General features: G+C 36.7%; 2 protein-coding genes across 3 annotated transcripts in view; both read right to left on the reverse strand.

Annotated features, from left to right (window-relative positions):
• Positions 1 to 823: 823 nt before the first annotated feature.
• LOC149565213 (RNA-binding (RRM/RBD/RNP motifs) family protein) overlaps positions 824 to 27,588 on the reverse strand; it is a 58,819-nt gene continuing 32,054 nt past the window's right edge. Inside the window, exons 4-8 of one of the 2 annotated variants that reach the window (XM_089818764.1) lie at positions 5,138 to 5,315; positions 2,628 to 2,725; positions 1,318 to 1,414; positions 1,123 to 1,208; positions 824 to 1,008 (exon numbers count right to left, since the gene is read on the reverse strand). In XM_089818764.1, coding sequence (XP_089674890.1) covers positions 961 to 1,008; positions 1,123 to 1,208; positions 1,318 to 1,414; positions 2,628 to 2,725; positions 5,138 to 5,315 — 507 coding nt within the window. In that variant the 3' untranslated portion in view covers positions 824 to 960. Of the gene's footprint in view, positions 1,009 to 1,122; positions 1,209 to 1,317; positions 1,415 to 2,627; positions 2,726 to 5,137; positions 5,319 to 27,588 lie in introns of both variants that reach the window. The other variant, XM_089818763.1, reaches the window with a different exon arrangement.
• LOC149565214 (uncharacterized) lies at positions 15,314 to 17,729 on the reverse strand. Its single transcript, XM_089818765.1, has 3 exons — positions 16,603 to 17,729; positions 16,108 to 16,516; positions 15,314 to 16,014 (listed from the first exon to the last, which is right to left on the reverse strand). Exons 1-2 carry the CDS (start codon positions 17,083 to 17,085, stop codon positions 16,112 to 16,114), a joined length of 888 nt encoding a protein of 295 aa, XP_089674891.1. The 5' UTR covers positions 17,086 to 17,729; the 3' UTR covers positions 15,314 to 16,014; positions 16,108 to 16,111.

Here is a 27,588-nt window from a genome sequence, read left to right on the forward strand (position 1 = left end):
CTTCGTATAAAAATTTTAATGTGAAAATATTTCAATCAACAAGAAGTTCAAAAATGTCTTGATTGGTCATAAGGCAAGATAAAAGTGAGAAGATTAGTTATAAGAGCTTGATGAAGTGCTCACTTGAATCGACACTTGTCTTTTAAAAAAAGAAAAAGAAAAGAAAATTGCTCCAAAAAAGGAAGGTAAATCATCTTTTGATTAAATCCACATTTTTTATGTGAATGCCCACAAACTGATGCATGCCAAAAAAGAAAGGAAAAAAATAAAGGCTATTAATGTTCATAAATGACAGAAATCTGCCAGTAGGACTGCAGAACGACTACTTATGCTACTAGAAAGAACCCCACAGGAATTTTTTTTAAGAACCCAAACAAGGAGAACAAGGAATTTACCAATAAAAACTTAAAAGTAAACTAGAAGTCCAAAATATTAAAACCAAGACAATGCATCAAGATTGATCTGAGACATTACCTACCTTGAAGATAAAATTGAGCCACACTAGTCATTAGAATTTGCGGCAGCAACACCAGCTCAAAATTAAATAAACAGCATTAGGCACTGTAGGAATACCACCAATTGAATGGACAAGGCTGGGAGGACCTGGTGCAGTTGCCCTACAATAATGCCTAAGGAGCCATTGATAAAGAGGACCAGGGATGAAATACAATCCATAGAGCCATCCCAATCTAAGACGGAAAATTCAATGAGGAAATACAATAGTTTGTTTGTTCTTATGACAAGTCTACATGGAAGCCAAAACTGTTAAAATACAACCAAGTGAATATGGCACACAAGACAGTTCAAAAAATTAAAGAGAGAATGACATTAAATAATTTCACATTGGAGACTAACCCTTAAAATAATATATTTGCACATTGAAATTGATTCTACATGGATTGTTCAATAACCACATAGCGAACGCCAGGTTAAAAGTCTAACTAAACTTGATATCCAGATTCACTTATGTAGGACATTCTTCTTTGACAATTTTCCTTTCTTGTGGTTCTGCATCTCCAAAGAACAAAAATGTTATGCCAAAAATACACCAAAGCTTCTGGATCCAACATTAGCTAAAAGGCAAAGTACAAAGGAATGAAGCTAAAACAGGCAATAATTCACCTTGTGTTTTTCCCATGCATCAAAATCTGTGCGTTCTTTCCAGTTACTCTTGCGCAACTTTATGGGCCTGTTTCCAACATACTTTCCTGCCATTAAGGAATGAGAATTTCAACAATGAACACATAAACTCAGTACAAAAATGTCATTTTACTTAAAAAACTAGCAAAACTCCTTTTATTAAAGTGAAAAAGATACCATTCATTTCTTTCAAGGCGAGGGCGAGCTCTGAAGGAGTGGAAAAGCTAACAAAACCATAGCCCTTTGTTTTCCCAGTACGCTTGTCTCTTACAACCTAAACAATCACACTCCACAATGGTAAGCCATAATATTTCATTTCAGAATTTTGTCATATACTCCTTAAGCTATATGCAAACCCACTCTTCATACTGTTGATAAAATGCTGGAGATTTCCCTCACAAAAACAAGGACTTAGAAAAAAATAAAGCATTGGCCAGATTAAACTTCTTTCCACCTCTCAATCCTTCAATGGTGCATTTGTCAAAATTGTGACTGGATTAATATTTAGCAAAAAAATACATGATATCTGAAAAAGATATATGTTGAGTTCTAGTAAATAAACCAATCTTGAACTTATGAACTCTAAAAAATACTATTGAAAAGCAGTTTATCAGGTGCATATCCAATTTCATGTGAGCTGAAGTAGCACTTATATCCAAATTTTGCTAGGATAGATTGTGCTCTTTTGTCTCCTCTATCCATAATCAGCTGACACGGATATTGGGATCTCTGACATTAGAGAGCTGACTCCGACATCCATAGTTAGCATACTACCATACCAAAAGTCTCTTTCAGCCAAGCTCCCAAGAGAGGGAGGATTCATTCAGTCAAAGTCATCCAGGTATCAAACCTGACCCTCACCACACATCCAATGATAAGAAATGTGTCATTTATACATATCACAGTAAATTTATATCAGATGCCAATAGCGGCATGTAGCGATGGTTAAGCTGTTGTGTTGTTCTCGCAATCAGGGTTCAAATCCCATTGAGGATGAGGTTCCCCATTCTAGTCTACTTAGAGGAAAATTCAATGCAATGTCAGCACAAACCTCATCACAATTCAAAACATAGCAGCATTTTTCATCTAGAACTCAACTACTATTTTGAAATTGAAGTGAAGTTCAAAGCTTTCCTAAAATAAAATAATTTAAATCAGAAAAATTGTTCATTGAGCTCTGAGTGATGTAATATGGTCAATAAGAAAGACTAAGAAAGTTTTCAATTAAATTGTAAATGAAAGGTCAAAGAAGCAGGGACATGGAAAAGATGATTCTATGCCAATCTACTGATCACAAGTAACAAAAATCATGTAAAATCAAAGGCTAACACCCAAAAAACAGCCTCACAAAATCCAACCTATTAAAACTGATCATTTAAAAATTCTTTGAATGACCAACGACATACAGAAATATTTTAAAAATGTTGCTATCATTTATGTCAATGGTGATAACAGATGACAAGAACAGGATATTTCATTTGACTAACCCTAGCCATGTTAAAATTTGTATATCTTGAAAATGCTTTGGTAAGAACTTCATCATTGACTTCGTTACCAAGATCTCCACAAAATAAGCGAAAATCATCTGCACCACAAAATCAAAGAGTAATTGTGAGTTCTAATGTTATCAAATGTATGCCCGTAGACAAGGACCCCCCCCCCACAATAGAAACTGAGAAAGAACATAGAAATTCTGCTTCATTATCATATTTCTTGTTCTATGCAGGCAACTATTCTTGACATACAAATTTATCAAACCAAACTCATCTGAGGGACTCTATCAATCTCTCTCTGTAACTGTTTGGAAAAGATAAGGTATTTGAATCCTCCTACTTGAATAACAGCAGAACCATTCGCCAGAATGGAGAAATGGTCTAACATAGTTTACACTGTATGCCATGAAGATGTCTTATGTCTTTTCTTAAATAGTCTAATACATGGATCCTTCAACAGTCAACCACATGTTCTAAATTATTTCTCTTTGCTACAACTTTATTTAATTACCTTTATTTAAATATATGCAACTTGTAAAGACTTTATTACACCTTTTAAAAATAATAATAGTTTGTCCTAAAGATTATTCAAATATGTTCAAATAGGGTTATAAGGCAGCTTAAAATGTAGTACAAATCCGTTCTGGGAATGGCCTAAGTTTCTAGGTACAGGTACAGATCATAGTACAATGGAATTTGATTACATGGCTATCTAACAGGAAAACTTAGCAAAAAATTCAATTAAAAAGAACTTTAAGTCGCAAAAATAAATAAAAATTTCATTTTTTATTTCATGTCAAATATAGTGCATAGAGATTACATGTAAGCATGATTTGTTCTCTGCCCGAACCATAAACTGGTTGTGCATTAGGTGAGGATGGTGTTGTGTGAGGAATTCCTGAAAACTAACCACAGCCCCCATGTCAATATGGACGTTTCTTCTATGTTTTGGCCTCCCTGCTCAATGCAAGTGAAACCAAGCAAATGGCAAACTCTCTTTGTCAGGGCATCATTAGAAAGCAGTTTCTTGGTGAGCTGCGTGAGATCTTGGAGAATGTGTTACCAGGCCAAAGCATACCTCTGCCTGGACTTCTACAGGTCTTGCAGGAGGAACAGGAGGTGGCAAAGCTACCACTCATCACTCCCACTGTGCCACATTGCCACATCTCTCTGCCTCGTCCCAAACTTGCAGTCAAAAGAAGCATAGGATTTCTGAAGCAGTTGCTAGCACCAGGAGATGAGGATGGTTGGTTCTGCAGATACATAGTGGATGAAGGGCTAATTGGTGGTGATGAGAAATTTGAGTTCCGAATGAGGAGATCAAATGAGAGTCAATAGACAATGAAGTCACCAGTGCTGCCGCTACAAAGCTGGAGGATTACACCGTGTGTGGACCCTCATGCCAAATGAGGGGTGAATTTGCATGAAAAATGTAGTCAAGAAAGGGTGGGCTTTTCTTTTTGGTTCTGTTATCTCAGCGAAGCTACATCTCACTGTCCAGTAATCTATTTTTATATACAAGGTTATATGGGTCTTTTGTTAGTACATACAGTCCACATTAAGGAGGGAAATTTTGATGTCTGTCCTAGGTTGTAGTCAGTTAATGCTATCCAGGTGATAAGAATGCGGAAGGGTAAACAATGCTGAGATTATCATGGCTATAAGTCATCTCACTGTATGTAATTTTCTGAAATATTTATATAAATAGGTGCAGCTCCTTAGCTGCTTTTGACTGATCAAAAAAGCATAATATATTAAAAAGACCAAATATTAAGATACAAAGGATATTTAAAATACAATAATTTTAATTATACCTAGGAGTTGGTCCTGAAATAGAAGGCAAGTATTATCATAATCAGATAGAAGCAACAGTACTAGGGGCATCCCAATGTTTTATCGCATTCCCACTTATCAAGTTTAACTTTGAAAAGCCTAATTGATAAGTTAGACTTTTGAACACTAATGAGGATTTCTCTTTTGATTTTTAATCCTAAATGTGAAATGAGGAAAAAAACAAGAAAGGTATACACAAAAAATGTCACAACCATTTTTGGAAAGCTCAGAAAATAATCTGAGCACATCAGGCAGATGGAGTAAGTCTTCTACTATGGTACAGATATGAGCATGAACATAGATACATATTCACAGATATGGCAATTTCTTACAAGCATCAGGAAACAATGGAATACAAATGAAATTGCAATGATAGGATAGCTAAACAAAAAGGTTGTGTGGTAAATAAGCCAAAAAATTTGAAAATGAGATGACATGATACTGATTCTTAAGAATCAAAATCATTAACAACACTTAAAATATTAGAAGGAAAATGTGAAAAAAGGCTAGAAAGATACAGTAGTTGCACATTTGAAAAGTCATAACCAAAGTTTCTACAGCAGGAATTGCAATATGCAGCCCGAAAAAATATTAGCAGAAATTTTTACAATTGCAAGTAAATGTCAAAGAAATATCTACAGTTGAAAAATAGATAAAAGTGAAGTGAATACTTTCTGGCCAATCTGCAAGTGTTGGATCTTCCCATGTTTGACCTGCAGCTTTCCGTGGAATTGCTTTCTTTTTAGTTTCTGCCTTGTGCTCGTTTTCACTACTTGCAAGAGCAGCCTTTACACTTTCTAGAGCCTCAGGTGTTATAGTTTGAGCATCCTTTTGGAAAAGCTGTTGAGCCTGCTGAAAAATCATGAACAGATAAAAACTTAACCAACAAATTACTTTATAGCAACATTTCAGTAGGTATCATCGAGATAGATGAGGAGCAAACATATGTGTTGAAAGCTACAAACATTTTGAATAACAAATGTATAACTATGGTCACTTGAAGACAAAAATTTCCAGTACACTTCGGATTTTATAATTCTACAGGGAATAGCCTTATATCATTCCCATTTTACAAATCAAGACAGGTAAATCATGCCTACTTTTCTGTCCCAAAGACAAAAACAGCAGTTTGTTTAGACAAACAAATTTGACCAATTATCTTTTCCCCTATTAGTTCAATATTTATTCTTTTCCCCCTATTAGTTCAATATTTATTCAGAAAAACTAAACTTATGTTTAAAAAATATTCTTCCTTTGCCACAAAGAAAAGGATCGAATAAGATTGTGTTAGTCCCCACTTTAAATCTGTCAAATTCTAAAAACTTTGCATCAAAATCATTGCATGGAATATATTCAATTCAAAGAGGTCCCTGAGAGCCCTCATATGACAGGTCTCTTTGTCATTTTAAAAATGTATTCATCTGTGATCTTAATCAAAAATCATTATGAGTGTTGGTTTTTCTAAAGTTGCAATAAACTCTTGTTGTGAGGTTCTCACACTATCACCCCAAGACTTTGGGGACCCCCATTTTTTAATCGTCTTGGCAAACTTTTGAGTTGTCCAAAAATTTTGATTTGATTAAGTGATAGGACACCTTCAGGGCCAGTGGGGAGAGGGCTAGGTTTATTTTCGCTCGGTTCCAACTTGATTTTCCAGAACCACCAATTTCATCCTTAGGTCGGACAAAATTCAAAGAGCAACACTTGGCAGGATAAAATTGTAAATCTTGTACTTAGACGATTTCTTTTGAAAATTTGGATATAATTGTGTAAATTTGGATAATTTTCAAAAATGAAGTTTTGTTAGATTTAAAGTTTTTTTTTTTTGGAGAATCTTGAATTTCTTTGGTGAGAAAAAATTTTCTTTTGTGAAGATGAAATTAAATTGCAAAATCAATTTTAGAGTCTAGAAATGATTTTATTTTCAAAAATTTAAATTATTTGGCAAAATCGATTTGAGTTGAATTGCAAAAAATTGGCTTTAAATGGATTAAAATAGCCTTGAAAATTTTTAAGCCTTTAATGAAATTGGTAATTTAATATTGAAAAAATGGCTTTTGGCTAGCCAAAATCCAATTTTAATGACATTAATTGCTAAATCATCATTAAATGAAACATTTAGCATCTCCAAGGCATTATTTACTTTATTATTTGCAATTTGACAATTTAAAAAAGTAAATTTCGTCTTGGCAAAGTTAATTTTGGGCTAAGCATTTAATTGGGGGCCAGTTTTGTGTTCTAATTAATTTATTTTTTGCTCCTAGGGTCCCAGTCGGCCAGCTAGGAAGGAGAGGCAAGTGGGGTATAAGAGGAAGCTCTTCCCCCTTATTTCTTTATTCCTCACTCCTCTTTGGTGCTTAGGCAATTTTTGGCTAAGAGCAGATTTTCTCTTCTTTGAGCGATTTTCCTAAGGTAGATTGGCATCTTCTTTGGGTGATTTTTCCAACTAGGGCAAATTGGCATTATTGTTGGCAAATTTCTTCATGGTAGAAATCTCTATGTTTGGCGATTTTCCATGATTGAGGGCAAATCTGCACCATTGGCGATTTTTCATGATTAAAGGCAAATTTTCCATAATTGGCAATTTTCTCTAATGCAAATCAGACTTCCTTTTCTTGGCAATTTGTTTTGGCAAGGGAAAATGTTTTCAGAATTGCAAAGTTGTAGGGCAGATTGATTGTTATCCAAGTCTAATTTTGTGTTTGCTAGAGAGCTGCGATTTTTTTCATGCCCTAGCTAATTTTTGAAGTCTGATTTTATATCTTCTAAGGGCTACAATTTCTGCCCTAATTTGGGCAATTTTATTTGGAGGAAACACATTATAAAGGTCTGATTTTAGGCAAATGGTGGACAATTCCGAGAGCACTAAATTCTGATTTTTTCAATTGAGGCCTCAAGATTTGCAAGGGATTTGAAATTCTCGAGTTTGATCCTGAGTTCCAAAAGAAGACCCGACCATTGGTAAAGGTAACTTCAAATCATTTAGAGTTGAAAGGGGTTCTTAAGCTGATTTCTCTCTTTCATTCTTGTCTAGATATTGTTTCCCTTGGTTCTTCTTGCATTCATCATCTACAACTTCATCAGCCCATCATAGGTTGAAATTTGGAGATTGATAAGTGTAGAATCCATAATAGGACATTTGAAGAGGCAAAAATACGCTAGACCACCCTAGGTATTGGAGAGGGAGATATAAGTGTAGTTCATCCTAAGGCAAAGGCAAGGCAAAAATAAGTAGTAGTCCCACCCCTAGGTTGAAGTTTGGAGATTGATAAGTGTAGTGATAGGACATTTGGCGAGGCAGAAATAAGTGGTAGTCCCACCCCTAGGTTGAAGATTGGAGATTGATAAATGTAGTGATAAGGCATTTGGCAAGGCAAAAAAATAAGTGTAGAATCCATCGATAGAAAAAAGGTTGGAGATCGATAAGGGTAGTCCATATCACTTAGAACGAAGGAGTAGAAATAAGTGTTTAAGATGGTAGATGTTAGTGCAAGCAAAAACCCTAAGGGAAAAACACTAAGAAAGACAAAGAGGATATGATGCCCAAAACAACTTTCTTCTCAAAAATGAAGCGAATAACCGATACCAATGTTGGAAAGGACAGACTAAAGGAAGGACAATCCCCCTTGGCAAAGAAGATATACAGAAGCGGAATTGTACATGCAACAGCTTTGCCTCCCACCTTGCCATGTCCAGAGTTGGTTATGGAGTGCGCCTCCAGGTTTGATCTGATCAGTAAATCCATCATTTTTGATAAAGGTAAAAGGGTGTTGGCCAACATTGGCAGACAAGTGATTGAAGAAACATTTAACATTCCCCAGTACAAGATGTTACATCCCAATTTTTGACCTAGCTTAAAATATAGCCGTTGAGGTTCGCATGAAGTCAGTTGACAATTTAATTTGATATAATCTGACGGAATGGTAAGATAATTGGTCGTTATGATTTCAAGTGAAGATGACATGTTAGTTGATCGTTAATCGCAAATTCATGAAATTAAGATGAAAGGTTAACTATCATGATTATTTATGATTAAATAATATATAAATTAATTGCAAAGAATTTCATTGCAGGAAGCATGTCGAAGGGGTGAAAGCATTGTAAGAAAAGAATTAGTCAGGGCATCACCATCACTGGGCAAACGGGTAAAGGACCTAGCTAGAATACATTTGCAAGATTCACATGAGTTATTTAATAATTTAATTTAATTAATTTAGTTAAATATAAAACGTATCTTAAAGGATTTTAATTTATTTTTCGTCATATTATGTTTAATAAATATTTAATTACGTGCATTTAAATATAAAATGATTTGGCACCATTATCATTTAATAATTTAATAGTTGTTCGAATTATAATAATTGTATTATTATAATTTTTGAATTTTAATCTTCTAATTCTTCTTTCCAACTTCTTATTTTTCTTTTATTCCTTTTCTCTCTTCATGGTCGATTTTATAATTGGAATTCATATAAACTTCTTGGGAATTCGAATAGATCTTGTAACTAAAGGAAGTCATAAGGTCTAGCTCAAGTCTATAATATGAAACCTTTAAACGTATATCGGCATTCATCCTTGCTCTCAGCATTCAAGCCTTTCAAACATTCAAACCCTCCCTGTTAGCAAACAATTTAACTTGCAGAAACACAAGGTCAGATTTTGAGACACAGTTCACAGCTGGTTTAGAAGAAAGAAAGAAAATGAGAGGTCCGCAATGTTGTGAGACACCTCCACCACGAGATCATCCTTCTGTTGGTGTTGGAAAGCTTGAAGCCTTCCATGATTTGACGGCTTATGTCACTGGTTCCCCTGACGCCTCTACCACAGTCATTCTGATTGCTGACCTTTTTGGTATTCTATGCCACACTTTTGGTCATTTTGTTTTGCATGTTTAATGAAGTTGCGGATGCAACCTTCTCACATGACTTCTTGTGAACTTTTGATTGAGGGTTTTTATTTTTATAAGTCTCATCTGCTCATGGTCTAATGCTGAAACAAGAAGTTGAAATCGATTGCTACCTAGAACTAAGTCTAATTCCTTATTTAGCCTAGATGTACTTGCTGTAGCAACTTATTCACTGATGCCCTAACTCTAATGGCTAGAAACTTTGTGAAAGGTTTTGGCTGCCGTAGACGGAAACGTTATATAAGCTCCCTTAGTTAAATCTAGACCTACTAATCAAGTTTTTGAAAATCATCCTTTTTTTTAGATGCTTAGATCGAGTAGTAAAAAGGAGTCTGTTAGGCTGGAGTTGTTCATTTCTGAGCAAGGTTGATTTATAGATTTGTATGACCCTCGTTGGATGTTTTAGACGTTATGATGTTTTCTTCTGAAATAAACAGAGTTTTGCAATATATTTCAAGTTTCTGTATTTTACATATTTTGTACAGCGGGAGCGACTCTACACAGTTTCCGATTCTAACATAAAAAGAGAAGGCAATTACTACTACAAGAATAAGATATATTTATTATTTAAATTAATTACTAATAAATACTTTTGGTTATTAATAATTATATATAAAGTTCTACCCCGTATCTATGTTCACTGTGACATGAAAACTTGATGATTGCCGAAGCCATCTTCATGCTTTAGAGAGCTAATGTTGAAGCTGAATCTAACTGATCTAAATGACAAGGCCTGTATAGTTAGAGATAGGAATTCACCAAGCAAAGATGCCAGTATGTGGTGAAGAAATTGTAAAATATCTTTGTGATCTTTAATCTGATTACACCTGGGAATCACCGGCTTGGAGGCCTGAATAGGGTGAGGTGAAGAGAACCGGCAAAATGAGGTTGACATTAGTATTCAAAAAAATGATACATAAAACTTTTCTATAGCTTATGCATGTTTCACTCAGGAAGAATGTAGTCAATTTTGAGATATTTAAAGAATATAATCACAGAATGTGAAATAATGATTGTAGGTAATCTTCTTGAATAATTGTTAGAGTTGTCTGCTCTGAGAATTCCAAATACCTGGGACTCACCTGGCTATGTAGCCAAGAAGAAGGGTGACAAGGTAAAAGAGAGGAATCTATAATAATATGAGTCAGTATCAATTATGACATTACAATATTTATCATTTAATATGAATTAACTAATAGCTCAATCATACTCCTGTTATTGCGATCTCCTGCTGCCAAGTCATATAGTGATTTAATTACCAAGAAGCCCAGTGAATGGCAAAATGACCCCTGTTTGTTCCGAGTAGGGAGGGCCTTTCTTGTTAGAGATCGTGTGGGGATAAGATTTGGTCCGAGGTTGGGTGAGTAAGCCCCTGACAATGTTTCACCTCTCTCAAGATGTTGGAAATGCATTAGATAGAGATAAGCTATGCATTCAATTGTTATTGGAAACAAGTAATATCATTTTTACTTATGAGAAGGTAAGATTAAATTGAGCTAATTTATTGTTACTGTTAGATGCAAGACTTAGAATCGTGGATTGTTTTTCATTTACATGGATATCAAATATAAGTATATTTCTAACCTTGAGTTACTGTCACAGTTAAGCAATCGAAAAGAAAGGAATTTGAAGCCCTAACTGATTTCATCGTCGCAGAAGCCCTAAATTAAATCTGTCGTCGCAGAAGCCCTAATTGAATCCGTCATCGCGGAAGCCCTAAATTGAATCTGTGATAGTGAAAACCCTAAGTGATAAAGCGATATCTAAAGCCCTGATTGATTCCATGGTATGTGATGCCCTAATTTTAGATTTAGTAGTATTTAATTGTAATTATCATTTGATTTAAAATAGCGGTTTTTATTAGATGTTAGTCATCATGTGAAATTGTTATAGAAGTATTTGTGGACTGACCCGAGTGGTTGCAGAAGCATCCCTAGTTGATTTCAATCTCAATTTTCCAAGGTATGTGGTTTTCAATTTCTGTAATAAATTCATTTGATGGTACTTCAAGTTTTTAAGTTTAGAAATTTTGTCTAACTAATTTTAACGGTAAATCTTATTCACATGAACATGAATGATATAACTGTCTTCCAATGAAACGAAGTAGTAACTATATTCCTTGAGTATGTTGAATGATAAATTAAACCCGGGAAAATGGGATGTTACAAAGAGCATGACAGTGGTGATGATGGATCAGGCAGCCAAATCATTTCAGGATAACTAGGAAACTTATTTCTCACATCTAAAACAGGATTGGCTACACGAGGAAAAGAAAGGTGTAACCAGGTCATCAAAGCTTACAGTGGCGGACTTCAAATCAGAATATGGAGATCTCATTGTGCTTCTCAGCCGGATCATGGGCCTAGCTCAAGGTATGCAATTCGAAAACTGGATGTACTTCTTTATTGATGAAATTGAAAAAGGAAAAAGAAGATTTGATTGGGCTAGGATCATAAGCGAGAACCTAGAGTTGCAACTTAAAACCATAACAAACCAGAAGCAATTCTACATGGGATCCTATCTGTTTTACCTAATTACTAGATTGTATAAGAGTTCGGGACTTAAGGCCTTAGGAGAAGTTGGCAGTGGGTTGGGGGCAAAATTTGGTGCATGAATGCTATCCTCAGCTTCATTTGCACAACAAAGATTACAAAATATTTTGTGATGCCTTAGCCATGAAGACAGTAAGGGTATTACAAGTGACACCTGCTAAGAGACTCTCATCGAAAGCAGAAGCAAAGATAAAAAAGTATGGGAGTTGGTTCATTCAATTTCCGCAATTTGCCTACATTAGAGTAGCAGGAAGTACAGGTTGTCCCAAGAGGCTTCCAAGATACCCACCTGAAAAGGTAGTTTTGATGGAATTGGCTAGGCAACTTGAGCACTATGATAGAATAATGAGAAATGAAGGTAAAACAGGGATTACCTTCTCATTCGGAATTGGCAATGATAGTTGCCCCAATCGGGTTGCCTTTGCAGCTGCAGAGAAGGAATTGGAATGGTATCATCTAGGATGGTACAGAGCAAGGCAAGGATTCAACCCTAATGTTCTTATCAAGGTATCTCATGGAAATGTGTTTAAGCATGTTCCCACTATAGAAGACTTTTGGAACAATACCAAGGATGACTTTCGTGTGAGAAAGCTAGCTTTCTCAAGGTTGTTGTTGAACACGATGAGAAATATCAAATGGAGAGACCTTGATATTTCCGATCAATTGGAAGATGATGGAAAGGTGTTGAGAGAAGATTATGTTACAGTAGAAGGAACAAAGTTGAATCCAGTAGATTGAGATGATCATCAGGATCTTTCCTTGGAGGCAGTTACAAGAAGAGTTGATTTGCATACCGAGTCATGGTATAATGAAAGATTAAGGAAGCTGCAAAATCAAAGGATTTCCCTTACTTATGAGAAGATGAAGCCAAAGGAAGGTCCAACAGAATCAGTCGGACAAAAGGGTAAAGGAAGTAGTCGGCAATAGGAAACAGTTAGAAGCAAGAAAAGGGCTTTGGAGGTTGAGAAGAGCAAAGAACATTCAGAACCTCTAGCCAAGAGACAGCATGTAGCACCATCAAAATAGAGCATAATTGAGGCTAGAAGCCAAGAGGTCAATTCAAGTGATAAAGGGGCCACGGTAAAGGTGAGCTCCAATTCAGAATCAAGTGGTTACAATGAAAGCACCGAGTACTCTCCTCTCTCAGAAAACCAACAAGGAGATGACATGGCAGTTACTAATGAAGAAGGAGATGAGCCGATTGATATCGAGGCAATAAGTCAGGCACCCGAGGTCACTGGTGATGGTTTGTTAGTCAAACCAAATCCAAATTTGGGGAGATGCACCGCACCACTATGGTTAAGACAAATGCTTATACCAAGAGGCAAGGTAGTAATTGCCCGAACAGTTGAAGACATCCAAGGACTAATAGAAAAAGGTGATAGTGAGAACCAGAAACAAATGGCGAAGACAGTGGCAAAGGTAATCAAGAGCGACAATGATGGTCACCGAAGGGTTCAGATTGCTATACCAACAGTCAATGAGGCAGTGGCTGAGATTGCGGCCCAAGAATGAGATAGTGGAACAAAAATTGGGAAGAAACACAGATAATATGGAATGTGAAGAGATCCAGGAGGGTATAGCTTCAATCAGAGAAAGGTTGAGGAAGGCAAATGAAAGTATCATAAAGTTGGAGGCCGAGAACAAATACTGGAAAGATTGCCAGCCTATCCAACAGTTGCACGAGGCAGCGCTTCCTCAAGATAGCGGGAGCAACCTAGAAGAAATATCAGCTCAACTACATGAAGTTAGGGATTGGATCCATGATACAATCCAAAATGGGCGAAATTTCTTGCCTTCCTTCATCTCGACATTCCAATCATTGGTGACTATTAAAAACAAGTTCAGAATATTTCAAGAGTGGAAGGATTTCCTTCCACTCAAGGATTTGGCTATTCCCAGGCTATAGGCGTTCATCAAGCTTCCAGAGGCATATTTGGAGAGGGCCAAGTTGGTTGATGAGAGAGGATTGAGTACGGTTGAATCTTGGTTTGTCACCTTGACTACCAGATTGAGAACACTTGAGGAGATATAGAAGGTAGTTGCACAACACAGCCCAAACGTCAACACTTCCATTTCAACCATGATGAGCGACATTGGGGTGGTGCTTGATTTTGAAGACATCAGAGAAGAGGACATTGATGAGACAAGACTTAGATCAAGATTGGATGAGTTAGGAAAGATTGCTATCAAGAACTAACATTTGGGCACCCTTTCCTCCCTCAATGCCTTTGTCGGATTTGCAAAAGAGTATGAGAAGGACCATGAGAAGACACTACAAGTAGCAAGTAGCGTGATGAAATCAACTGGGCTCAAGACAAAGCATACACCTTGTCCTCCCATGGAAGAAGTCAATGAAAGGCTAGCTAAGTTCATTGCCTTAGCTAAAAGAATGAAAGAAACGGGGAGAGTTATATTAGAAGATCATTTGATATAAGCCCAAGTGGCAATTTCTCTTTCTTCTAGGATAGGACAAGTGTCTAATTGTGATTGGCCACCATTTTGGTGCCTTCTCATTGATTCACACTTTTCCACTTTTTTCATTAGTCCATTGACAAGGTGGCATCTTCTCATTGGCCGATGGGGTGGCAACCCTAATTAGGGTTTCTAGGATTCAATTTGGATCGTTAGTTTTGCCTCTTTATCTCTACCGTCGGTTGTACATTTTGGCCTCTATATAAGGCCATTTGCTCTCATTTGTAATGGTCGAAGAAAATTGTTGCAATGATAATGCCAAAATTCGCTATTTCTTTCTCATTGTTGTGACTTGCATGGTGATTAAGAGCTTTTGGTATTATTGCATGGTTTCTACTTCCAAATAGTTAAGAGTAAAATTTTCTTTCAAGTTGTTAAAGTGGATTGCATTTCAAGTTGTTAAGTAAGAGTAAAGTAGATGGATAGTTGCATGGTAGCATTAGTAGATGTTTGAGAGGGATCAATACTAGACCACTAGCATCCTAGCAGCTTGTTGGGAAGCCTTGTGTGGTAAACTAGTTTATTTTCCTTTGAATCATTGCATCTATGGAGGTGGAGCCGCTGGTTAACTTTCATTAGATTCGATCTCAATCCATTTGCTAATCTTCCATCCATAGTTTAAAAATTCGATATCGGCAATATCTCGCCTGACCCAAAAATTGTGAAAATATCGGAATCGGCAAAAACTCGGCAAAGTATTCGGCAATAAATCGGCACTTTTATCGAACATTTGAAAATATAAAATTTCTTAAAATATTCTTAAAAATGCATACATACACACTACATTTGTAGAACTGTGAACATATAATGATTTGAGATATCTACCATATATGAAGCAAAGTTTTGAGTTAAACAATAATTCATAATTTCATAGTAATTAAAACTTAGCAGATTAACATGGTAATAGAATCATAAACCGAAAAACAAGTATAATTGTATAACATCAAAATATAAATAAGTTCAATACATATAGCAATCAAACTCCATGAAAGTTTGAAATAACAACTTCTGAATACATATTAAGTTCAAGTTTTAGTATCAATGAAAACTAAAAGTAGCAATCATAAATTGCGTCTACAAGTAAAACTCAAAAAAGATTGTTGCTACTGGGTGAGTGGTGTTGAAGTAGTTGCCGTAGCAACATCCTCAACAGGTGCCCTAGTAGGTGCCTCACACTCCACAGAAGCCTCTGATGGATGACCAAGCTCAGGTTCCACCTCATGTGCTGCCACATTTGCATCCCAGTCATCTGCCTCCATCTCAAACTCAGCTAACTGCTCATCTGTCAATAAAGGTTCACCCACATCCTCATCTGCACCCTCACCATCAGGAGGAGCAATCCAATCTGTTGAATATGGATCAATGTCATCCAAGTCTAGTGCTGCATATGAAGCTTGCGCTTTCACCTTCTTCTCGTGCAAGAGAAGGTTGTACTTCACATAGACCAAGTCATTTAGGTGTTTTTGAGTCAACCCATTACGTTTCTTTGTGTGAATGTTTTGAAAAGTACTCCAATTTCTCTCACAGCCAGAAGCACTACAAGGCTGCGATAAAATTCGGATGGCAACCTGTCGAAGATTAGGCGTTGTGGCACCATAATCTTCCCACCACAGATCTGCAAGGGTTAAAAAAATCATTTATGATGCGGTAAAACTTCCAATAAACTTCACGAGTGAAATAAATGGTATGAATGCAAGTTCTTTTTTACCTGGCTACAAAGTGTATCTCCTACGCTTGCAATCAGGAGAAGAAAATAATGGCCCCTCTTCCCTCTTGTAGCTCTGCAACTCATCAAGTATGATATCTCGGAGGTCCGTATCAGCAACCAATCTTCGAATACATGTGTCCAAGCCAATTTGAACCTCTGCATCTGCTTTAAAAGTGTTGGAGAAATAGTACTTGGGGTTCAAGTAGTAGGCAGCTGCATGTATGTGTTGGTGGAGTTGTCGGTTCCACCTACGATCAATGATGTTCCATATGGGTCTATACTTGGTCTCATTTGACCTATACAAGTGCTGAATGGCCTCTTTTGCGCTATCCATAGCCTCATATAGAAACCCCATGGGGTTTTTATCCCCATCCACAATTCGTAGAACCTTCACCAACAGCTCTGATACCTGGACATAATAAAACATACAAAATCAGCCAACGAAAATATTTCAAAATTAAATTCTAAATCATCAATTAAGATTTGAAAACTTACTTTGAGGGTCTCCTCCATTAGCTTTTGAAAGCTACTATCAAACACAATCCTCACAATCTTCTCTACTTCAGGCTTCTTGGCATAAGGACTCTCTAACCATTTCTTATCAAGAAACATGTGCCTAAGGTCTAACAATGTCTCTGATATGCTTTGCAAATTTAGAAAATTAGTAGCAAAGCGTGTGACCCCTGCTCGTACAAGATCCTTACCACTAGTGTGCTTTCTCATAAGACTCAAGACCCATGTATGATTGTAGATGTACTTCGCAATATTCCTTCCATCTTCAACCACCTTCTCCACCCAGCTCAATTTCCCTAGATCCTCAAGAAGCAAGTCGAGACAATGGGCAGCACAAGGGCTCCAAAACAATGTGGGATGTCTCTCCATCAGAAGTCTACCGGCTGCCACATACGCAGCTGCATTATCAATCACAATCTGGATGACATTAGCCACTCCCACTTCTATTACCACCTCATCCAACATGTTACACAAATTTTCTGCATTTTTCACTTGATCAAAGGCATCAACTGATTTTAGAAATACCAACTGCCCCCCTGAAGCAACTAGAAAGTTGATGAGTGTCCTATTCCTGCCATCAGTCTACCGATCAGAGATAATAGTGCAACCTTTCTGTTCCCAAACTCTTCGTTGCTCTTCCACAAGCTGATGAATGTTTCTTACTTCGTCATCTAACAACGGCCCACTCACCTCATAGGGAGTTGGGGACTTGAACCCCTTACCAGACAAAGAAATAGAAGTTACCACTTGATCCAAATATGGACTGCATAAAGCATTGAAGGAAAGATCATTCCGGACCCAAAATCTCATAATTGCCACCTTTGTCTTCTCATGCATCTCTTTGTTCCATGCAGTACCTAGTAAGCCAGGTTGAGCCTCATGAGTGTTACGTGGAACCCAAAAATCTATTAAAGACCCACTTACACTTCCCGATCCTCATATCCGAGGCCCAATAGTAGAAGAACTTTCTCCACCTGTTTGTGATCCTGTAGAACTAAAAGATCCCATTGGGGCTGCCATGGCCTCGAATATCCTCTTTTTTGCTGCCTTACTTTGTGCATATTTTTGAAGGCTTGTCATAGCCTCTCTTGTAGCCTCTTCTGGACATGTCTCACACAGTGTGATATCATTGCATGGAATCTTTGCAGGATGATATTTCAATCGGCTTATACTTGAAGTCATCCATTTAAAGCAATGGATACATTGGACATCTCCTTTCTTTTCTCCTGGGGCACCATGTTTCCATAAAGGGTCCTTTGATCTGCCACCACCAGTCATCCTGTTTCAGTGACACACACAAGTCCACTGAACAAGAATGAAAAATCAAATATTAGATAAGCTTGAGATAAAACATAATTTGTAACAATTTCTAAAATAGTATGAATCTAAAAAGCACAAATCAAATTTAAATAATGAAACCAGAAAACAGAAATCAGGTGCAATTCCCAAAATGCATAAGTTAATCAAATAAATTGGAACGAGGTCTATTTAATAGGGATAAATAATAGATCTATTAAAATATATTAAGGATTAATTTATATAATTGTATTATTTTATAAAACTCTTAATAACTGAAAAAAATTAAAACGGTAAAATGGCAAATGGTGTGATATATTTATTATTTATAATTTTATAGTTATTAAAAATGAAAAAGATGATATAAAATAGATATTAAATTATTACTGATAATTTGACTTATTACTAATAATTATTAATTTATTAGTATGTTACTGAATAATAAATAATAAATAATAAATATCTATATTTAAATTTAGATTTAATATTTTATCTTAAATTTGCTAATTTTTTTAAAATTTAACAGTTATTAACTTATTAATATTTAATATTTAGTATTTAATATTTATAATTTATTAATTAATAATAATAAAATAGTAATTATATTTTAACCAGTCTTATATTTATTAGTAATTATTGTCAATATTTTTTAAAAAAAAACAAAAAAACCCCTTACCTGGTCATCAATGTCGATTTTCTGGCCCCCGACTGAAACTTGTAGCAAATGCCAAATACGATCAGGTTCAAACACACATGTTTTCAGCAGATGAATGGCACCCTGTGTTTTCAATTTCAAACACACATGTTCTGCGATAATTGTTCTTTGAATAGCACCCCGTCTTTGAATGGCTACTTCACTTTGAGTTTGAATGGCACCCCGTCTTCACTGTTGGCATTCAGCAAACAAAGCACCCCAACAATGCTTGCGGAAGTGTTAGAAGAAAAACGTGTTACAGCAAACAAAGCGTTACTGAAAACAAGCCTACGGAAGTGTTAAAAAAACACGTTTTAATAAAGTTTAGAAAAACCCTAATCTACACGACTTTTCAACGTTTTTTTGGGCGCTTTTTTCATTTCCACGCGAGTTTTTAACCTTATTATCGCCGCGGGTTTTTGTAGTATTTCGGCGCCGAAATATACTGCGTTTTATTCGGCTGCATGAGGGTTTCGCGAGATACCGCGATTTTAACGTTTTTTTGGTTATTTTTTAAACTAGGCTTCCATCCATAGGAGTAGGAGTAGGAGTAGGATAGCAAGTAGTTTAGGACTTAGAATTTAGAAGAAGAGAGTTAGAAAGATACCAGTCATAAGAACCATTCAGCCTCCACCACCATCACTTTCCCACCAACATCATCTAGCATTCACACCGAATCACCATCTCCATCATCCCACCAAATTCCAAGTCATCCTCAACAATTAGCGCAAGGCCGCCTACGTGATTACCAGCAAATCACATCAATAAACTGAGTGAGTATCCACAGGTGTAAGGAACATTGGAGTTATTCTCATGTCCCATGAGCATTAACTTTTCAAGAGACGAATTGTGTGTTTGGTACTCCGTATCAGATATTCAATTGCTACTATGTTATGTGGTATAAAACTAACATCAACAACTCTCAAATTGCATGTAAGGCTTCATTATCAATAGCTCCATTCAAGTTTATAATTCTTCACTTAAAGTGGATAAGGCACTAAAGAATACTGATTAAAAGCTTAGTGACACATGCTCAATTTTCAAACTCATCACTAAAAGTAGAGACTGATCTAATTGAATGATGTGTGTTAACTTTTACGAGCACTCTCTTTCATATTGGTATCCTTGGGTAAACCGTGAAGAAGATTATGCGAAAGAAGCCAAAGTGAAGAGTTTAAAAATCTCTTTGAAAGTACCAATATAAGTTAGTGACTTTGAGTTACATAATTGAACGCCAATTAAAAAAAGGGTTTTTCACCAAGCCTATAATACTTCTAAGTGTCTCTTAATCAAAGGCAAAGTAAATATCTTTAGGACAATCGGGTATTTTACCCAAAAATGGCATATCACCGATGAGAAAGTTCGCTAAGTTGATCAAATCATCAAAGTACCAACTTGTTCCACAACTTATTCATCGGCAACTTGGAGAACTTGTTTAAGTTTATTAGAAATCTGATGGAACTTGGAGAGGCTATTAAAGAATCTTTTCTGGAAGTTGGCAAAGTTTATCAGAACTCCAACACATTCTTGCAAAGACTTTGGTAAAATAACTAATTTCAAAACTGTTTAGAAAGCTTCATTTGCTCGATTCATTGGATACATTAAGTGAAGTGATTTCAAAAACTTTCAAGAAAATTCAATTGCCAGGTTGAAAGATTCTCGCCAAAGTGGGAGCTTCAGAACAGGTTATAAACATTCATCAAAGCATGCCACAGTGGGATCTATGTCAGATTATAATAGGAATCGCTCTCGTCGACATGCATGTAAAATGTGTTAGCACAATCAAGGCACACGAACAATTTGACAGTCACCTCCAAAAGATGTTCTCCCACGGAAAACTATGATTGCAAGGTAGCTGCAAGATGTATCTGTTGAGGTCTTGAAAATTTTTGAGCAAGTGCAATTGTCAGTTTAATTATGTGGAGGCTGTGGGCAGGGTTTTCTTTGTACCTGTGGATCATATATGAGTATCTCCATCAGCATTGCTTTTTGAAGTTGAATTGAAAACCACAACATGGTACATGCTTCTTATGTGATAGAGAAATTGTCTATAGACATTGGAAATCCACGTAAGTTAGAGAAATTATCTCGGCAAATGAAGACAACAGGAATCAAGACATCTACCAATCATTAAGTAGGAGAAATAACATGAATTCAGTGACAAGGCTTTAGGAGATTTCAACCAATGCAATCAGATATGGTAAAATAGGTTCTGAACAAGCTTTGCCAGTTTTCAAGCCTGGGTGCAAAAATGGGAATTTCAGAAAAGGTTATGAGCATCCCCCCAACCATAGTGAATTATGTTTTTTTGTTAGAAATTACAGTTGAAACAGCTCTTGCATACATGCATTGAAATATGAAGTCAGAGGCAATGCAACACATTATTCAATAATCCACCTCGCTCAAATGGCATCTCATGAAATTCAATGATCGTGAGTCTTGCATAAAAGAGTTCTTTTTTGGTGACTTCAGTTTGAAAAGGACATGTACATCCATTATAGCAGAGTGCCTGTGGTGACATGCATACAGAACGTAGAATGCAAACAGGGTGCTGAAGTTTGTCAGAATGACTCAAAAAGACATGTCACCGCAAGGATGCAATGACTTCTAAAGATGCATGAAATGGGTTTATTGATAAGGCTTTAACAACTTCAAGGAAATTTCAATGACTTCTAAAGATGTGTGAAATAGGTTCATTGATAAGGCTTTAACAATTTAAGGTTTTACATCTACAGGTTTAAAGCCCCACCTTTCATAACCACGGTCAGTGTCTTTCCAGACTACGCAACAGAGAATGAACAAACATCCAAGCATTTTCAGGGGCATTTTTTGTCAGATATTATAGTTATAATGCTCTTGTAGAGGTTCAAGCAAGGCACATAAATTGTTGGGCAAAATGTCTCAATGAAATGTCATCTTGTAGATATACATGCCAAATGTAAAAGTATAGACAGAGTCTTCCTGCAGATTTCAGAAGAATGGCCCAAGTCAGAAATTCCATAGTTGTTGGGGGTCCAGCAGGAATCTAAGTTGGGGGAATGATGAGGCCAATTTATGCCCTATATGTTCCTTAAGATCAGATGATAGTTTAAGCGTTCTTGTTGTTTTGTTCCTAAAGACTCTTTTAAACAATATCCTATATAAACTTTCATACTGCCTGTACCTATCATGTTTTGATGTTTTGTTGATATAATGCTCTGTTCAAATCTTATGGTTATGAATGAAAAGACAATCAATAGTATACATATTAATTAACTGATAATCTTTTAATCTAAATTCTTATTGGGTAAATGTTCCTACAGCCAAGTGTCTCATGTGTTCAAGAATAAGTTAGTATAATAAATGCTTTTATGAAATAATGGTATGATAATATGTTGTGAAATATAGCATGTGCTACTAATCTATTGCAGAAATAAGTCAGCAGATTATTGGAGCGCCAGCAAATGAGCAGATTGACTGGTTCAAGCAATAATCGCAGGAAGAAAGGCGGCCAACAATCATCCACTATCCAGTGAGCAGGTCAATGCAATAACCGTCCGCCTGTGTGCAAATCCAGTGCCATGAGGTTTCTAAATTTCTGGTTAACTGGTAGTAGAAGGACTTGTTCTATGGGAATGAGAAAATATCTCAAATTGCTGTAACTTATTAAGTCTCTATTATATCCTCGTGGCTGGAAGGATCTAAAATCTGGGAAGTTTGTTTAAGATGTTCTGTTATATATAAGCTGCCTCATGAACTTCTTTTAGTTAGTCATAAAAATTCATATTGTAACCTGAAGCAGCATTAGTCAATAAAGCATTTTACATTTCAGTTTGTACTCGATGTCTCAAGGATGAATAAAATGAAGGTTTTAATCTCCATCAGTTCATCTTGAGCACTTTCTCTATTCACTCATCCAAGGAGCCCACTTGGTCAATGAATCTTGTTATTAGATTTACTTTCCTGCTATCTGAGGAGTAACTTGGTACTTTGTTGTTCCTGTAGCCACACAGTAAAAAAACTCATGGTTGTTCCTGCAACAAAGGCAGGCAAAGTCAAATCCTGTCTGTAGTTGAATTGCTTTCAACAGAGTAGATATTTCCATTTTCCAAATTCTAAGGTAGGATTCAAATTTCAGCATTTAACTTCAAGTATTTTGTTTCCATAGCATAATGATGACAATTGCCTCGGCTTAGAGCACCATTTCAAGTTAACATCCCTGGTCTGATACTGTAATGAGCTTAAGCAGTCATTTGGTAACTACTTTGAGGATCTCCAATGCACACGTAATAGATAATTAACTCTACTTTCCAACCCAATTAATTTAGCAAGCATTTTTGGCACCGTAGTCGGGGATGGTGTCAATCTAAGTCATTAACAAGGGTCATTTTTCAGAGTTTTCCCAGAGTGGGAAGTTTCCAGTTATTCTAGTATGACCTACATTTTCCATTTAGTTACTTCTTATTCCTGCACATCTCTGTATGAGTCGAAGAAGAAGAGCCAGAGATGCACTAGGTAGGTTTATTCGAGAAGAGGACAATCCATTTGACCAAGAAGAGCCTGTGCACGCCCCACAAGTTGAAGAAGAAAACCCCTATGTTGATGCCCCACAAGAATTGCCTGCAACCTCTTCATCATCCTCAGAAGAAGACCAGTTTGGATTCCATATATTTGAAGAGCCCTTGAACATTGATCACTACGTTGAGACTCTAGCCAATTTGCATTTGGGTCAGCTGAATAACCATAACCAGCAGCCTGATAATCAACAGCCTAATAACCAGGATCAAGCTGACCTCAATAGAGCTTTAGTGGTGTATCAAGGACCTCCTAATAATAGAGAACCTCCACGGAGAAGAATGGCAGACCCACCACCTACCTTTCCCTTTCCAATTTGGAACCAACATGATAATAACAACCTCAAAAACATACCAGCTTCAGCCCTTCCAAAATTCTATGGCCTAGTTACAGAGCACCCTGACACATTCTTGTTTGAACTTGACATACTCTGTCGAAGCTGTTTCCTGCAACCCTTAAAGACTCTACCCTTCTGTGGTTCATGGGTCTAGGAGGAAACGTTATTCGTGATTGGGATCAGATGATAACCCAATTTTTGGGAAAATTAAATATAAGGAGTATTGTAGGGAGGGTGATTTAAGGGGTGATGATATTTTCAAGATGTCAAAAAGGAAGATGAGAGTTTGGAGGATTATGTCTCTAGATTCTTGTTTATATGAGACTATCTTTACTAGATTTGGTGTTCCTAGAAAATTAGTGACTAATCAGGGCGCTCAGTTTACATCCAACTTGATAATTGCCTTAATGAATGAATATACAATTAGACATGGTAAATCTTCACCTTACCATCCCCAAGCAAATGTCACAAACAGGGAAATAGAAGCCATATTGACCAAAACAGTTGATGTTCACAACAAGGACTCGGCGTTCAGACTTTCAGAAGCCATATGGGCCCTACTGCACAACTTGGAAAACAACTAGCTTCACACCATTTGAGCTAGTTTATGGCAACGCAGTTATCATGCATGTTTAGTTTGAGCACAAAACTCTTCTACAGCTCTTGAATTTAACGTTGATTTAACACAAGCTCAAAGGGACAGGATCCTGCAACTTAATGGACTGAATGAATACAGCAAGTGAGCTCTTCACGACATTGAAGTAATACAACACCAGAGAAAGAAATGGCATGATAAGTTTATCAAGGACAAGAAATTTGCAGTAGGTGAGTGGACCCTTGTCTATGATTCTCGTTACCAACACACAATGGGAAGGTTCCAAACCACGTGGTTTTGACAATATGAGATTGTATCAATTTTTGACAATGGGGCAGTGCAACTCTCTACTATTGATCTTGTCTGATTCAAACTTCTAGTCAACGGTCACAAGCTCAAGCTTTATCATAAACCTCAAGAGTTGGAAAGAGTTCTTGCAGCAGTTCCAGTTTGAAGAGCATACTACCAAACCTGCAGCAAAGGACTCTGGGCTATGTGCCCGGATTCTCGCATCTCTTTGAATCTATTCAAGGGTTTCATAATAAATATTTCACTTTCTGTGAAAGCATACTTCTTCATAATAAATGTCACTCACCTTCTCTCTACATCACCTTCCACCTCACATCATCATTTCAGAGCAAGGAAAACGTGCAGCAAATGCCATTCAGCAATCAGTAATCAGCAACAGTTATGTAGTACTATGGCTTTGTACCATATATTTCATATCATGTTATTTCTTAATTAGGCAATTTGTTTGTACAAACTTATTTCTTAAACTTCTTGGCATTAGTGGGACCTATTGCCCAATATAAGGTGGGGGAAAGGTACATCTTGTTAATTTTTTTCATGTATATATTTGATTTCAAAACTTTTCGTAAGTCCCTATCATATCATTATGTGATAAATCTTTTTGATTGCCGCATGGTGTGACCTCAGCCTCGTAACATTTCAGTTTTACCATTAAAGGTTATTAATGAGAAGTCAAGTAATGACTTCATTGCTAATCATGACATTAAGTTGTTTTGAATTTAGCCTATGTATTTTTCCTAAGTGCTTTGTTTTCAAATCCGACTCTGCAACAATCCTTGAGAGCATTAAGATATTGTTGCTCAGTCCTTGATGGGAGGTGATTTGATTCGCCACAAACCCACTTTACATGACATTATTCTAGTTGACTAGGAGTGTAGACCTAAATTTGAAGTGAGAGGTTGGCTAGGTTACTTTCAAAGGCTCATGGCATATGATGAAGATGTTGCATTTCAGTTGTTGAACACATTACACAATGGGGAAGCAAGGGTAAAAGGTTTGAAAGTCAACTGTAGTGAGAAGATCATAGCAAAGGTTTCAGAATTGCTTCAGGAAGGAGAAACATTCCCAGAGGATATGGACCCTCATACAGCTAGAACACAGTTTTCTCTCCACACAGACCCACAATTGGAAGTGGACAGTAATCAAGGGCCAAAAGAATTTCTCTGTCGTGCATTGTACATCATGCTATACCTTACTTGTGAAGGTCAGCATACATACATATCTGCATGGGATGCATTCTAAATTGCTCAATTGTTTGTGTCATGATAACAGGCTTGTAAATCTTATGAATTTCCTGTTTCAAATGTTGGAGAAGCGTGCATCTGTTGGAGAAACATGCAGACCCAATTCAACAAGGTAAGCTGAACTCTGTTTCCCACAATTGTTTGATAAAATTGCTGGTGGAAAGAGCTTTGCGTAAACATTCAACAGTTTCTTGGGATGAATTTCTTTTATATGATCAGTTTGAACAAAGACTAGTGGGCCCAAGAGTGCAAGGGGTAGAGATGAAACCGCACTGGACAGGGTACTAAGAAAGTGGTAGAAAGATTTGAGCCCTCTTCTTCTGGTTCTCCTTCTGCAGCCCTACGTCTACCCAGATCAAAGAACCTGTTGGGTCTCGTAATGCTTCAACTTCTGGACAAAAGTAAAAAGAAAACGGATTCTACTGAAACTTTTCAAACCTGTATGTCTTCTATGAAAACTAGGGCTTCTCCTCAAAAGGAAGAAACGAAGTTAGTTGATAGGGAGAAGGTTACGCAGGAGCAAGAAGTACAAAAGAACAGGGAAGAAATTCCAAGTATAGATCTTACTGCTGACACCCCACTTCCCTCTAAACAGAAACGATCCCAGGAAGAAACTCCTGCAACAACTGTTGTAGGAGAATCCTTTCGCAAAAAGAAGAAAGCTCTTAAGCGTGTAAAAGAAACCCCTATTAGGAGAAGTAGGCAATTTAGAATAAACCCTAATCTAGATGTTTCTCTTGTAATCTCAACAATTATTGTCGAATCCTCCGAGTCTATGGAACATAGGATGACAGAATCAGAAGTAAACATTGAAGTTGAGAGCAAGGATGCACCAGGAAGCCCAGAACAAGGAGATGATACTATAATGCAGGAGCAGCCAGCATAGCAAAATGATGAGAATGTTTAAGGGGGAGATTAGGAAGGAAATATGGAATATGGAGAGACTGTTGAACTTATGATTGAAGATGATCAAAACAATACAGATACAGATAAGCAAAATTTTGTGTTGAAAAGAAGAGGAGAAGACCCACTGAAAATATAAGTTGATCAAGATTCTTCTGATTCCCATGATAATCAGGATGTGATGGTACAAGAGGATTCTATGTTTAGAGAAGAAAATATTCAGGAAGAAATTCCTTCAGCTGCAAGTAAGCATCTTTTTGATGAAAATCCTTAGATTGAAATGGATTGTGTGAACAAAGTGGTAGAGCAAATTTATAATGAAAAATTGGATACTTTGGCTCAAGTTGCACAACAGCTTGAAGTTGATAACCCACAAAGGGCAATTATACCTTAGACAGGAAAGCCAACTGGGAGGACACAAAATGATGCAGAAGCTACCAATCTTGGACCTGAATGAATTAATATTGAGAAACAGGGACCTTTGCCACCATTAGACATATCTACACCATTAATAGCTGCTCTCGGTTTATACCAACAAATCATCATAGAAAGGGCAATGTGGAGAGAGAAGAGAAAATTGCAGCAAATAATTGATGACCAATATCAGGAGATAGCTGAGAAGGAAGAAGAAATAACTGTGTTGAAGGAGCAGATTACACAAATCACATCTATGATACCACAGTAAATGCAATGTAGGCCACCACAACAGGTACATGTATTGCACCTCAAAGAGCAATTTTTGAACCTTAAGTTGACTCATCTTGTTCAGAGACTTAATCCATCCCTTGACACTCCGCATGAATTTTATTTTGCCTTTCAATCTTCTCTTGTTGCAATTAAAAATCTATTGTGCAAGCTGCATTTACACAACCATGCAATTCCAAATGACAAGGAATGGAATCCTCTTCTCTATGTTGGGGATATTCAGTTAGCATATATGTCTTGGGTACAAAATAAATTGAACAGGGAAAATCAAGCTCGCCCATACAGACATGAGGAAGTAGATATCCCTTTGCCTATAAGGCCAGAAGCTAGA

This window comes from Cupressus sempervirens, chromosome 3, assembly GCF_028749045.1.
Source record: "Cupressus sempervirens isolate cs-2001-9-10 chromosome 3, ASM2874904v1, whole genome shotgun sequence".
NCBI classification, from domain to species: domain Eukaryota; kingdom Viridiplantae; phylum Streptophyta; class Pinopsida; order Cupressales; family Cupressaceae; genus Cupressus; species Cupressus sempervirens.